This window comes from Coloeus monedula (genome assembly GCF_965178545.1).
Source record: "Coloeus monedula genome assembly, chromosome: 13".
Taxonomy (NCBI): domain Eukaryota; kingdom Metazoa; phylum Chordata; class Aves; order Passeriformes; family Corvidae; genus Coloeus; species Coloeus monedula.
In genome coordinates, this window is record NC_138793.1 from 13,632,412 (window position 1) to 13,647,472 (window position 15,061).

The 15,061-nt window shown below is 51.4% G+C and overlaps 2 protein-coding genes across 2 annotated transcripts in view; both read left to right on the forward strand.

The window, feature by feature from the left end:
• Positions 1-2,574: 2,574 nt before the first annotated feature.
• On the forward strand, positions 2,575-3,901 carry AGRP (agouti related neuropeptide; the record flags this gene model as incomplete). Its single annotated transcript, XM_082289910.1, has 3 exons — positions 2,575-2,758; positions 3,003-3,097; positions 3,710-3,901. 3 exons carry the CDS (start codon positions 2,575-2,577, stop codon positions 3,899-3,901), a joined length of 471 nt encoding a protein of 156 aa, XP_082146036.1.
• A 1,203-nt stretch (positions 3,902-5,104) lies between these two features.
• ATP6V0D1 (ATPase H+ transporting V0 subunit d1) overlaps positions 5,105-15,061 on the forward strand; it is a 34,540-nt gene continuing 24,583 nt past the window's right edge. Inside the window, exon 1 of the mRNA XM_082289849.1 lies at positions 5,105-5,274. Coding sequence (XP_082145975.1) covers positions 5,145-5,274 — 130 coding nt within the window. The 5' untranslated portion in view covers positions 5,105-5,144. The remainder of the gene's footprint in view (positions 5,275-15,061) is intronic.

Sequence of the window (15,061 nt, forward strand, 5' to 3'; positions counted from 1 at the left end):
AGCGGTAACGAGGGCTGGTGATGAGCTAAATGAGCCGCCCGCCTGCCTGGATGCTTCCAGGAGGAGAGGGAGAGCCCCCAGCCCGGGCTTGTCTCCCGAGGGTCCCGCCGTTGGGGGCTCCTGCCTGGGATGCCCGATCACGGGCATCTCTGCTGTGCCACTGACCCACTCCATCACCCGCTTCCACTCCCGCTGGAGTCTGAACCATTGAGCTGGGAGCGCAGCCCTGGCCCCCCCTTTTCCCCTCGCTTTAAGCCCTCTTTTCCTGGAAGCGGCCCGGCGAGCGGCCGGCCGCCTCATTTAGCTCGTTACTGGCCTTCGGGATGCGCACAAAACAGATGTTGCTCCTGCAGATTAAAAAGCTCTTAGCGCGGCCGCCCTCGTTCCCACTAATGCCTTCCCAGAAGTCCTGGCCCGCGGCCCCGCCGGCTGCAAACAGGCCCTAATGAGCTGTGCTGAGGTCTCCGTGCGGGGGCTGGTGTCAGCGGGGACCGGGGGCAGCGTGGACTGCGGACCCGGAGTCCCCAGGGCTGGAGCTGGAGGAGCTGGGGCTGGATGGGACACTCGGCATCCACCCGAGCCTTGGGAATGGAAAGGGCTGCCAAAGCTGCCTCTTACCCAAGATGAGTCTGTCCAAGCATGTGGGGTGCCAGAGGCATCCAGGTGCTGTGGCAGGGGTCCTGATTTGGTGTTGTGCATTGGGACACCCAGATGGGTGCTGAGTGTTTCCAGCAGCCACTTACAGCTGGAGAAAATTACACAAGGCAGATGCGCTCCTCGCTGGTTCTGTGCCTGCTCAGCCTGTCCCTCAAATGCAGCAGGAATCAGATCATTCCAGGACAGGGGATGTAGGAGCAAGGAAGCCTGCAAAGAGCCCCAGGGATGGTGCTGCAGCCAGGAGCAGTGGCTCACATTCTGCTGGGGATGTGCTTGGAGGCCTGGAGGGTTCTTCTGGTCTCGGAGCAGCCTGGTGAGGGCAGAGCCTGGGCTGCCAGCCTTCCCTGCTGGGTAAGTCACAGCCTGCTGAACCTTTCCTATTATGTCTTAATCCTCCAATTCCTTGCAGGGCTGAAGCCACTCAAGGCCACAAGTGTTCCCCAAAAGAGCCTGGCTCTGGGGAGATGCAGGTTTTCCAAATGAGACATGAGTAAGAGATGCAGTTATCACAGGGGGAAGCCTGGAGAATCTGCAGATGGCGAGTGGTCAGGAGCTGGAGGACTTCTGGAGGCTCTGGACTATGACTGGATGCTTGCCAGGAGATACAGATAGGCAACATTCCATTTGAAAACCAGTCAAGCTTGGTGTGGTTTTGGTGAAGAGACTGTAGCCCTGTTATTTCTCTATTTGGGAACTAGGAGATGTCCTCAGGCTGCAGCCTCAGTGCTGGAAAGGGAAGTGGGCTGGAAAGGGAACTGGTCTGCAAGGACAGTGGGGAATCGCTTCCAAGAAACTTGGGAGTTTGGAGCTAACAGGGATCTGTTCCTTCCTGCAGCTGTGCAAGGCACAAAGCAGGAGTCCCCCCTCCCATGCATCACCCCACTGGCTGCCTCTTTATCCAGACAATGCCCGTTTTCCAGAGACTCCCACCTACCTGGTAGTTAGTGGAGTCATGTGGCTGCAGCACTTAATTAATAAAAGGCCGATATAAATCCCAGTAAGCGTGTGGGGAGGAGGACACTGAGGCAGAGCGGTAGCGGCGCTTCCAGCGAGCTCGGTGGAGCAGCGAACAGCAATCCCCCTCTCTGCTCGGAAAGGTCAGTGCTTACCACGGGAAAGGTCTTGGGAGTGTGCGGGATGGAACACCCATGGCTGGGGGGCTCCCCGCAGTGCAGAGGGGTCTCTCCCAGCAAAGGGCTCGGTGGTTTTGTGAGATGGGGAGATGAGGAGTGGCCAGCATTGGGTGGCTGGAGACAGGTTTGGAACCTCAAGGCTGCCCAAGCAGAAGGCACAGGGTTTCCCAGGATGTGGCTGACAGCAGCAACTGAGATACCACCTCTTGGCCCCTTTTCTTTTGCTCCCTAAGAGGTCACCTACTTTTTAGAGCCTTCAGGCCCCCACAGCCCACAGCCCAACCCTGCAGCTTCTCCTGTCCCCCAGCCGTGTGTGCTGTGGTCTTTCTCCCTAGCCAGCACAGAGATTCTAGTGGCACTTCCAGGCTCAGAGCCCGGCAGGAGCCGTGTCAGTTGTTTTGGCCACACACTGTGCACCTCAATGGTCTGGTGGGGCAGAAGAACCTGAACTGCCGCAAAAAAGTCCATTCAGATCTCAGTCCATTCTCTGCTGGTCATCCCTTTCTGTGGGGAGATCATGAATGTGCTCACATGTGGGGTGCCCCACAGTACATGAGATAGCTTTGGGGGGTCCTGCTCCCAGGTGTCTCTGGGCCAAAAAGAAGGCTCTCAAGTCCAAGGGAGCAAACAGCTGGGAGCAGTGGCTGTGCCAGCAGAGGCTGCCCCTTGCTGACACAGCACTTCTCGGGCTGTGGAGGTGACGGCGGTGGAGGGGACAGGCCAGGCTGCCAGCAGGCGGGCTGATGCTGGCCGGGCCCCTCTGCACAGGTTGTCCCCCAGGACCATGCTGAACGTGTTGCTGCTGTGCTGTGGGCTGCTGCAGGGGATCCAGGCTGTCCTGGATCTCAGGACTGCTGACCTCAGCTGTGGCCACCTGCAGAAGGCGAGTGGCGGGCTGGAGGGGGTGGACAGAGCCCGCCACACCAGCCTGCAGCGGAAAGTCAAGGAGGTGTCTGCGGAGCCGGCAGGTGAGTCCTGTGGCCACCTGCTCTTCACTGACCCCCACCAGCTGCTCGCTGGAAAGCCCACGGCCCCAAAAATGAAGTGGGGATCCCCTTAAAGCAGCACAGCCTCTCCTGGCCCTGGCTAGTGAGAGCAGCCTGGCAGCCCACAGGGAGTGGGGCCTTTTTTTTGTGGGGACACACGAGCAAAGGGAGAAGAATCAGCTGACCTGCCAGCAGCCTCCTTGTCCAGCCTCTCTGTATCTCGTAGGAACTCTCCCAAGGCTGGGGTTTGAGCAGATGGCCCTGAGGGTCCAAGAAGCTGATGGTGACCTTGTGCAGAGAGGCAGCCTGCTGGAACCACAGGTATGGATCCCTGAGCTTTCTTACAGACACCCCAAAGAGCAAGGCAGCCTCAGGCCACAGCAGCCTTCTCTGTGTCCCTGAGGCTGGGGGGTTTGGAGCCCAACATGGTGCTGCCTGGGATGGGACTTTCTGTCCATCACCTGAGGAGCTGGGATGAGCTGAGGCTGCCCAGATCTGCAAGGGGCTCCAGCACTCAAAGGAGAGTGGTCCAAGGCTGTGCTCCTGTAATCCATTTAATTAACCTCAAGTGCAGCCCAGGAAACCTCTGCAGAGCAGGAGCTCGTTGGGCAGTGCCCTGTGTTGCCTGGTTCAGCCCCCGGTGCCTCTCTTTGGGCAGAAGGCACAGCACCATCCAGGCCATGCTTGAAAATAAATGTGTGCAGAAAGGCCTTGAGACACCATGGATGAGGCAGCAATGCCTGCAGAGAGTCCACAGGGTTCAGCAGTGATTTCCAACAGAGAATAGAGCCCAGAGTTGAATACAACAGAAGCCTCTGCTGCTGGCAATGCCAGGTTTCAGCAGCCACACTTGGCTCTCTCCCACGCAGTTCTTTATTTGCTGGCACAGTGGTCCATGACTTCCTCTTCCTCTTCCTCCTCTCTCCCCTGCAGGCATCATCCACAGAACTGCAAGCTGCAGGCCGTGAGGAGCGCTCCCCCCGCCGCTGCGTCCGTCTCCTGGAGTCCTGCCTTGGCCACCAGATCCCCTGCTGTGACCCCTGTGCCACCTGCTACTGCCGCTTCTTCAACGCCTTTTGCTACTGCCGGAAAATCAGCACCAACTTCCCCTGCGGCAAGAACTAACACCCATGGGGCTGCCAGCTCCTCGCCCCTGTGTGTGCCTCCTTCTCTGCAGCTCCAATAAACCAGCCCTTTGCAAAAGCCACTGCGGAGTGGGAATGGTGTGATGTGTCCGCCTGGGCTCTCAGAGGAGAGGGGTGGCAGCAAGGTGACAACGGCCTGGGCACAGTGTCCACACAGCCGACACTCCAGGACACATCCATGTCAAACCAAATGTGCCTTTCCTGGCTACATAAGTGGTGTTTCAGCAGCAGGGGTGCTCCAGGTGATGTTTTGGCTATGCTGCTGTTGCCCACAAAATCGGGTTCGTTCCTCGGTGTGCACCGAGCCCACAGTGACGCGTTCCAGAGAGACATCGACTGTTTATTTCAGAGCTGCCCCAGCCGGGGTGCTCGGTGCTATTCCACAAAGCCAGCACACCCCACCGCACTCTCCCTGCCATTATTTACACTGAGAAGTTCAGGCTTAGCGATTTCCCAAGCACAGCCCCTCCATTAAGATTGGTTAGTAATTTCCATAGAAATCATGTAACTGCAGGTAACTTCCACTCATGCTCAGGGGAAGGGTCTTCACCTGGGCAGAGTCTTTCTGACCCGTAGAGTGATTTTTAGTGTTACAATGAACATAGTTCAGCTCTAGGATACACGGACCTCGAGTATTTCGCCAGGTTAACAATGTACACATTGGTATGTATCAACATCTTGACTTACTACACTCTCAAAGCTTGTTCCAGGATATCCTTGAATGAGGGAGCTGGCCGCTGCCTGTTCCACTGATAACGTCCCCTTTTTTCCCGATAGGGCTTGAGAGTATACAGAGGTCTTACATCAAAGAACATCCAGCCTTAAGATAACCTTGACGTATCCCACATTTTGCAACACTTATACATCAAAAAATTGTTTTATTTTGTTACAGAGCAGCTCCTGCATAGCCCTTTACCTGGCTATGCAGGACCTGCCCTGACTAGTAGGAGTGGTGTCTCGGCAGGAGGCGACATTGCGAGCTTTACTTGTGCTCTTCTTCTGCCTGTATCACTCATGGTGGCTTGGATGTAGTGAAGGGGAACCTCACGCTTGGCGCTGGGCAGCCAGAGCCGCGGTTCGGCGGGCACGGAGTTATGGCGGCCGCCACGGCCTCAGGCCATTCCCGCCCCGCAATGGCTGCCGGGAAGGGGGCGCGGCCACGTGACCCGCCGCGAGTCACGTGAGGCGGCGGGCGGTAGTGCTCCCGTCTCGTCGCCGCCGCCATGTCGTGTTTCCCGGAGCTCTATTTTAACGTGGATAACGGGTACCTGGAAGGGCTGGTGCGCGGCTTTAAAGCGGGGGTACTCCGGCAAGGCGACTACGTGAACCTGGTGCAGTGCGAGAGCCTGGAGGGTGAGTGGTGGTGGAGGCCTGGGGCGAGCGGGAACAGGCCCCCCCTCCCTGCCGTCCTGAGGGGAATGGCCAGGCTGTGGGCTGAGGGGAGATGGTGAGGGGCTGTGGGGAGGCGAGGGGAGCCTGGCAGTGGAGAAAAGAGCCGATAGCGGCGTTTATTAGGCGCTGTTCCCTCTTCACCCCATGGCTGAGGACGCACTTCGTGTCCCGTCCTGTCCCCCCACCCCGCCTCATCTGACTCAGTTTCCCGGTCAGCCCGGCCGTGTGATTGCAGCAGCTGATACAGCGGCTTAAGGGAGCTTGAGCTCCCACTGCTTTCTTGAGGTGGCCGTGTAGCTGTGCCCTGCGGGTTTTGGGGGCCTGGTGGGTTTTGACAGGTGTTGCTGGTGAGACTTGTTAGTGCCTTCACTCCCTAAAGGGCAGGAGGCCTTTTAAAGGCCTGAAATAAGGTTATTGGCATAATCTAAGATCCCTGATACCCGTGATTAGTTTTTAAGGAGATCACGTCACCTAGGAAAGTACCTGCTGTTATTGAAGGATCACTAGTGGAAAAAAATCTAGTGCACATCTGAGTAAATTCACCAGTGAATTACATGTTGCCTGTGATCTTGAAATCTCTTTTGAGGCTGATTCTGATTTCCAGCCATTATCTTTTTTCTAGATCAGTGTGTACAAACTTAAGAGAACTGTGAGGTTTGGTTTTTTTTACAGTGTGGGTGGTGAAGCACTGGCACAGCTTGCCCAGAGAGGTGGTGGGTGTCCCATTGTTGAAAGCATTCAAGGCCAGGTTGAATGGCGCTCTGAGCAACCTGGTCTAATTGAAGATGTCCCCACTCATTGCAGGCAGTTGGACTACATGGCCTTTTAAGGTACCTTCCAGCCCAAACTATTCTCCAGTTCTATGATCACCTGTGGTCAGCTCATCTTAATTAGTTGGTGCTAAACTGTTCCTCTGATCAGTGACCTCCTTAGCAGTTTCCGCTCTTTGGTGTCCAGAACCTGGATCACAAATCACAAAGATTAAAACCAGACCTATCTTGAAATAAACTAGAAACACAGGTATCCAGAGATGTTGGTTGTTTTGATCAGTGGAACTATAATTATTGGATCATTCTTTCTTCTAAAAATATTGGTTAAGCATCAGTTTTATCTGGACAGTCATTGCTGAGTGGTTAATTGAAATTGACTGTTTAGATGAATCCCTGGCCAGCTGAACCCTGGATGCAAGTTACAGATAACAACAGAATGGGAACAGAGTGCTGTGTGGTGCCCCAGTCTCTACCTTAAAAATTCCCAGGATGTTTTCACTTAGGACAGAAGCTCCTTTTTCACTTCTCTTTTTTTGCAGCTCTTTGCTTGCAGCAGTCACTGTGATTCCTGCTGTGGAGCCCATGACTTGAAAGAGAGCAGTGGGAGTTACTTCTGCTCTCTTGGTAGTCACATGTCTCAGCATGCCCTGAACTGTGACTTTTTCACCTTTCCTGCAGATAACTTCCTCTTTGGAGTCTTCCTGTACTTGGAACTTCTCTTTTCTCTCAATTTCTTGCTTTCTAAACCAAGCTGCTTAAACCTAGTTCTCCCTTGGAGTGGTGTTGGCTGCATTTGGAATGGGTCACGTTGGAGTTCCTGTATGTTTGTCGTGGTATTGGGCTGTTCTGTCCCCAGCAGCTCTCTGGTGGCAGCCACTGCTGTGCTCCTGGTCACACTTCATTCAGAACCTGAAGGCTCTTCCAAATTTGCTGCAAATCTTGTTCCTCCTTCACTTGGCTCGCTGTGTTCCTGCTTAGCATGCTTTTGGAAAGGGATTCTCTTTCAAAGGAGCGTTGTTCTTCTTTACTTACATAGGTCTCTGGTCAAACCATTTCTTTCTTCTGTCCTTTTAGTGCCGATTTTCCCATTTCAGTACTTGTTTTCTGTGCTCCACAGACTTCTAATGTGTTTCTTTCCCAGATGCTCGTCTGTACTAAATCCAGGCAGTGGCTGATGTATTAGCAGCCAAAATAAGTACTGGGGCATAAATTACTGATACGTTCTTCTCTGCTCTCTGTTTTGTCTTCACTGCCACCTCTCACGTGTCTGGCTCTGCAGTTAGTCCCAGTCCTGGAGCAAGTGATTGCTTTGGCCATGGAGAAAGCCTGAAGGACCAAGCCTGTTCCAGGTCTGGCCCTGGGAATTGGGTATCTGGCTGCTTGGAGGATGTTCCAGGTCTGAAATGCTGCTCCCTCTGGTGTGCCCAGATCGGTCTGGAAGCGTAAAAGGATTGACTTCTCTGCTTCAGGACTTACGCTGGCAGTTTAGTGCTGCTGGAAAGGAGGAAATCATGCTTTTCTGCATGATTCTCTGTTGTCTCTGCTTGTCTGATCACAAGGTAACCTGATCCAAGCTCTCCCTTCTTGCTGAGTCAGAAACAGAGAGCCAAATGGGCTGTCTGTGGTCAGGCAGGCTCCTGAGCTGGCCTTAAGAAATGTGGAAAAACATGTCCAGGATTGAGGGGGTGTGTGTGAGAACTGTTTTGGCTTAAGCTTTCTCTTAAAGCCTTTAGCAATAACACGTTTAATCCCTTCTTTCAGCTCTGAAAGCCCTGGTGCTCTGGTTGTTTCTCAGCCAGAGGCCCTATGCTGTACACCCGAGCTGGGAGCATTTGCAACCTTCCTGGTGGTCGCTGTTGTATCCAGTTCCTGCTTCTGACACAAGGTGTCAGTGAAGGACCTGGAGCTGCTTTCCTCGGCTCCACTGGTGTGAGCATGAATTTGTGCTCGAGTGGAATCTGTTTGGAGCAACCAAACTTACGAGTCACCCAGATTTCTACTGTCAAAAGATTGGTGAGTCATCTACAGCTCCTCAAGCTGTGGTGGCTTGTAGGAGGTCTGATATTCTGTCAGGAGAATGAAAAGCTGTTGATGCAGTTGAACGATGGTTATGCTTTTAAGCAGCAGAGTTCAGTATGGGCCTGGAATGTGGGTTATTAACTGGCTTTACTGTTGGTCTGCAAAGTTCCCTTCTGTAAAAAGCATGTGGAGCCCAAGAAGTGCACAAAAGCATCTTGCACCAGGAATGTCTTTACCCTTAGGTCAGTGTTCATGAGCCTCCTGTTGTTACTACTTCTTGCTTCCACAGCAACAGTGTAGAAAGCTGCTTTCTTTCTGATCTGCCAGTGTTGTAGAGGTGATTGGTGGGTGAAATCCAGCAGCAGGACGTGTCACCTTCTAGCTGGGTGATGAGGGTGAGGAGTGGAGGGAAGTTGGCTCAAGCTTGTGTGCTTCTTTTGGGAGAGGCCTTCCAGAGACTGCATCTCCAGCACCACCACTCTGTGTGTGCTTGTGCCTCGGTCCATGCTGTTGGCACAGCTGGGAACTTGGATGCCATGGAAACAGTGCTGTGCACGTGGAGGAATGGGATCTGTCCATGGAGTTTGTCTTCTGCACACCAGGCTGACTGCAGTGTGTGCTTTTGTTTTCATTGTCCCGAGGATCTTTTTTCTCCCCCACAGGCTGCCACTTGCTTTGAGGTGTTCAGCACATCTCCTTTCACTGAGAGAAGAGCAGGAGAGGCTGTGCTACCTGTCTCTTTTCCATTTTATCACTGTGGTCCTGGAATTTAGGCCCCAGAAGGCTGGAGGTGGGCTTCTCTTTCAGCATAACCACATGGGCCATGTGTCCTCTCTTGTATAGGGATGTTGCAGAGCTCCAGACTGGCTTCAAGAGTGCTTTTGGTGGAGCTCATGGTATTCTCCTGGCTGTAGGGGGAACAGCATAGATCCTTTCCCGTGCAACTCCTTTACTGTACTACCAAGCAAGGAGAGGCCACTTGATGGTCGCAAAGCATAACCAGGCTTAAATCCGTTGTGAACTCTGAGAGTGGTTCAGTCTGAACTCAGGGAGTGTAGAAGCCAAGCCATAATGTGGTGGGGACCTTTCATTGTCATTCACAGAAAGATGGTTTGTCACTCTCCTGATGTCTTGGAGCCCTGTGTGAAAAGCTGACCCCAGTGTGCTGGGACTGTGCAGCAGGACTGTTCCCTGGCCCCAAGAGCTTTCTCCTGCCAGAGGAGGCAGAATGTACAGGCACAGTAAGACCTGAGGAGAGTACAGACCATTCCTGTCCTCTGAATGTTGACTGCTCGTGCAGCAACAGAACAGTGTCCAAAATGCTGTCCTGCTGCTTTGTCCTGCATCCTGTATGGGTGTAACCATTGGCTGTGGCTGTTTCATCAACTGTCCTGTTAAAACAAGCTCCAGGAAAACATCATTTATTGGAAGAAAGATGGCACTTCCATAGCCTGCTAGATGATGGTGGCAAACAAACAGTGTGGTCACTGGCTTCCTGCAGGGTTCAGCAGAGGTGCTTTGCTGTTTGTTCTGGCCTCCTTTACCAGGCAGAGACCTGCTTCAGAGCTTCTCCTAGCTAAACTTCAAGCAGCAGCTGAGGTCAACTTCTCCCGTACTGGTGTAGCTTCAGCCCTTGTTTGTGTCCTGCCCCTTGTTAGATGATGATGGTGTCTGGGTTTCCTGGCAGGTATTGCTGCTCGGCAGCCTGTCAGTGCTTTCATCTTGTTTTTCCTCAGATGTTGGCTCCTGCATCATGAGACTGTTTTCTGCCTTGTTTGTTTTAGTTTCTGAGTGATTTGTTGCCTCTCCCTTAACCCCTGCACCAGGTGCTGCACTTCTAAGGTTGTAGTCACTTAGAGCAGTCTGCTTTTGGAGGGGGAAGAGAGCTTATTGGGGATGCAGGCAGATGAGGAAGGGTTATCTTGTCTTTTGGACAGATTAGGAAAGGGCTGCCTGGTTGAAGGGCTCCCAGTGGAACATGACCTGGCTGTGCCGGGTTTGAAGCTCTGAGTGGAGTGAGTTCAGCCCCAGGAAGGGATGGGCTAGGAACACAGGCTGCTCTTTGGTGCTGAGGGCATGTCAAACTGGTGAAAAGTTAGAGGTGAGATAGTGATGAAGGAAGGAGCCAAAGATGATGTATCTCTGTGTCTAACTGTGGCCCAGATGAATTTGCTGCCTGACAACAGAGAAGAGGTAGCACGTCACTGCTGGTGGCGTGCAACCACAGGAAAGGTCTTAAGTTCTGCAGGGAACAAAGGGTCTCTGAGTTCTTCTTCAGTGAGATTTCAGAGAATCACCTTCAGGAGTGTCTGAGGTGGCTATAAACAGACCAAACAAACAGCAACAAGGCAAATGGTAATGACTGCAGTCTCCTGAAGGGATACGTGGGCGATGTAACTCATCTGCAGACTGCTGTGTAATCCCTCAGCTGCGTTACTGCCTCCAGCCAGGGAGATGGCAAATGATATTTTAATTTTTTATATAGGCGGTGATGGCCCCAGGTGCTTTGGAGGAAGATGTCAGGTTTACAGCAGATAATTTTTGTGAAAACATCAGTTTAGCTCAGACGTTGCGGAAGCTGGTTCTGTGCCTGTGCGTGAGAAAACAGATCAGTCCTTGCCTGGAAGTGCTTGAGCCCTTAACTTGATTCAGACCTCTGCAATGCAGTTACAGCAGGAAAGAAGGAAGGGTTGGAAGTCTGAGCTGATGGGGCCATGGATCATTCTGTCTGAGCGGGGCTTACAGGAAAGGCTTTGACTGACAGATGTCTGACAGACTAATGGCTTGGCTCCTTGTTATGTCAAAGCAAACTTGCAGGAGAGGATAGTTGCATTAGTGTGAATATGAAGTCTCTTGTGAAGATGTCATCTGAAATGTTAAGGTGTTGGCACAGCAGCTGTTGAATTAAGCTCTGGTTGTGTTTGTGGCTTGTGTACAGGCAGCTGCACGAAAACCAGAGAGCCTGATCTGAGAATCGATAGGAGGTGGCTGCAAGTACATGTCATGGTAATCCCAAGCACTACCCTACCCAGCTGAAAAAGGGTGTCATTCTGACAGATGATTGTGTTCTTGCACGAGGCAGCTTTCTGGGAGCTGTGACCTGGCCATAATTTCCTAGGTTTTGCGGGGGAGAAGAGAGAACAAAAGTTTTGTGGTCATTCAAGTGCTCCCTTGCCAAATGCTGGCTCAGTCTGTTACATAAAGTGTGTGAACCACTTGGAAAAATGCTGAAACAGGCCAATGTATCTCTTAAAATCAATTGCTGGGTTGAGGCCATGTGCTGTCGTTGGTCAGTACCTGAAGGAGCTCATCGGGAGGGGCTGGGCTGTAGGTGCATGTCTCCCTCCTTTTCAGCAGCAGCTGGGGAAGAGGCACGGCAAAAACCTTGCAGGCAGTGTCTTACTGACGTGCAGCATGTGGGATCTTTGGCAGCTGCCCCTGCCAAGGTGCTGCTCTTGCTGCCAGAGGCCAACTCCTGCTCAGTCTAGGCTTGTGTGAGGAACCTGAGCTTTTGGAGAGCTTGGAGCTTGCTCAGCAGTGGGTCCATTTATTAGTCACCGTGCTACTGGGACAGCTCTTCTGGCAGCAGATTTCTGAAACCATGGGATTAGTTTGCTCTCATCTGAGGAGCTTGACATGTGAATAGTCCTATTAAAAGCTCCCAAACCCTCTTGGCTGAGGCTTGGTGACTGGCCCAGCAGCTGGAGAAGGACAGGCTAGTGTAAAGCACTGATACACTGTGGGATGCACTGAGTCAGGGTTCATAAATCCGGTCCAAATTTTGGAAAATATGTTCCATTTTGTCTGCTTGGATGCTAAGAGATTCAGAAAAGTTTAGTTCTGCAGTTTGTGGCTGGCCTTCCTTGTTAAAATGAATTCCAAGTGTTATATAAACATGGCCCTTATTCCAGTTGCAACATAATGTGCTGGCTCTTACGCTGTGGAGTTAGGGGGACAACCCTTTCATAGAGCAGGGCAAAATGTTCCGGCCAAGCAGCTCATGGGAGCTTGCTCAGAGTTGTTGAAGGAGAGCCTGCAAGGCACAATGTGCAGCCTATGTTCCTCTGGTCTAGGTGCAGTGCAGCTCTGATGTCCTGGAAGTACAGCAGACTCTTCTTTTTGTGTCACTGAATCTGTAGCATCAAGTGATAGCCAAGCAGCTGCTTGCAACCTCAAAAGCAGAGTTTCGGGTTGTGATGACACCAAAACAAACCGGTGGTGTTGGACTTGAGGAAACAAGCTTTGGCAGCTTCCGTACTGAAGGCGGATCTGGTAGGATATGCAATAGCTGCTTCCTCTCCAAGGTCCTGTATAGCTGCAAAACAACATCACATGCCTTTTTGGGCAGGCTTAGCTTCCATTAGAGCTCTACACAACTACAGGAAACTGCAAGTGGGAGGTATATGAATGCAACTACTGTAGTTCCCTGTGCCCTCCCTTGCAATCTGAGTTTATGGGTGTAATACTCTTACCAGGACCTTTTCTTTCGTATTCATTGAGCATACTATTTGATCAGTTTTGCTCCATGTTTTCTCTAGTTTCTGCTAAAGGCAAACTAGTCAAGTCCTGATCTGTCAGGAACTTAATTTCCGCTCAGACTCCAAAGCTCATAATTAGAGGGCTTTAAAAAGTGGGACAAAAACTCATTAAGACGTAGCTCAGGTAGGTTTCCCCTCTGTAAGTGTCTTATCTTTCAGCAATCAAGCAATTGCAGAACAGATGGGTCAGAACCCTCTGCACACAGGATGGTGCCCATGAGCTGGGCTTTTTGAAGACTTTAGGAAGTGATTACTATCAATAATAATCCTGTGCAGGCTGCATGGAGGCGAGGGACATTCCAAGTTCTGGCATGATCTGGTGTTTGACTCTGTGGCAAGGTTCGTGTTGCAGGCTTGATTGAGTTACCCAGGCAATGTTTTCTCCCTTGCAAGTGTGAGTATAAGTTGACCATGATTTGGTAGAATAAACCACAGGTGTTCAGCTGCAGATTATCCTGGGGAACAGAGATGTAGATTAGATCTCTGCTTTGCTCCAGCCTTGATGTGTGTAGTTGGATGGGGGGCTCTCTTTGCTGCATCCAGGACTCATAGAATCATTGAATGGTTTGGGTTGAAAGGGACCTTACAGACCGTCTTGTTCCAAACCCCCTTCCATGGGCAGGGACACCTTCCACCAGACCAAGTTTGCTCCAAACCCTGTCCAATCTGGCCTTGAAAAATTGTGGAGGTGGGGCATCCGGAACTTTTCTGGGCAACCTGTGCCAGTGCCTCACCACCCTCACAGGGGAGAATGTCTTCCTAATATCCAATCTAAACTTAGTTGCTTTCGGTTTGAAGCCATTACCCCTTGTCCTGTCATTCTATGCCCTTGTTAAAAGTACCTCTCCAGCTCTCCTATAGCCCCTTCAGGTACTGAAAGGCTGCAATAAGCTCTCCCTAGAGCCTTTTCTTCTCTAGGCTGAACAATTCCAATCCTCTCAGCCTTTCCTCATAGGAGAGATGCTCTATCCCTCTAATTATCTTTGTAGCATCTTCTGGACCTTTTCCCAACAGTTCAATGTCCTTCCTGTGCTGAGGACCCCAGAGGTGGATGCAGTGCTGCAGGTGGGGTCTCACCAGAACAGACTAGAGGGGCAGAATCCCCTCCTTTCTACAAGTGCCCCCAAAACTCTCATGTAAACCACTGAGAAACATGACAAACTGAGTGGTATTTAAGTCTCTGGCCTTTATTTTCCTTCTTTTTAAACTCCATTTCCTGCAACACTGAGCAGTGGAAACATCTTTGTAACTAAAGAGTGCTGGGTCAAAACCATCTTTGCTAGACTTGCTTGGAAACACCCAGGAGAGTCAGTTGGCTTGGAAGCTGTTTGACCCCTGCATGCCTTGGGCAGAGAACAGTATCACCCTGCACAAGCTCAGGTTGGAGCCTGAGGAGGAGCTCTCCAGCTCCTGCCCTGGCTGGATGTAATATCAAAAGATCAAACTCCTCAAACCAGGCTGAGTCCTTGCTCTGACCTTCATGCCATGGATGCTTGTGCCATCATGCTGAGGACTTGTGTGGCTCAGTGGAAGGGAAAGGCAGCCTCAGTGCTGCTGCTTCAGAAAAATCAGAGAGAAGTGTCTTTTTTTGTTTTCTCTGGATGGTGTGCTCACATCTGGTTTGACTCAATGCTTCCAGCTCCTCTCCTTACCCCATAAAGGTCTTGAGTCCCTGGGAGGATGTGCTTGCCTAACTGGCCCTCTGAGGTGAAGCTGAAGGGAGATGAACATTGTGTACCAATACAACTAGTAGAGCTTTGAGGAGTAGAATTATATGACGTTCCTTGGTTCTGGATTCAGTTTTTCCATAGAGACGCCTAAATGCTTTTGGCTCAAACAGGGCTTTTATCTTGACAGAACTCAGCGTGTTGTGGTTGCTTGTTGGCCAGGACTGCAGCTTGGTTGGGCACCTGACCTGCAGCAGGGCTAACAGAGGAAACAAAGGGTTCCTCTGCTTGAAACTGGAGAAGGGGAAGACTTTTGAGCATGTTCTTACATCCTGGGCAGGGATTACCTACCCTGGATTTAAATGGCCTTCATCTTCACTAGCCCCTCTGTACCTATTAATGCCTGAATTCTATTTACCAGCAAAAATAGCTGGGCTGCTTTGGTAATGTAAGACCAAGATGTTTTATAATTTCTAAGTTGCCGCTTCTGTCTTTATGGCTTTGAAAACTTTACAGATGCTTCCACATCACTAGTATCTGGAGAGACTTGCTGTGTGTGTGCAGTTAGGTTCTTGGTTGTGATTTCTTCAGAGAAGTCTGCAACCAGAGAGCCCTTTTGGCTAGACAGAGTGCTTAAGTGATTTTATTTTTTTTTTTCTCCCCCAAGATTTCTAGCAAATACCTCCTAGAAAATCAAGAAGCTTCCACCTCGACCTAGCACAGTGAACAGCTGGCACCAGTGTGTGCTCAGTTA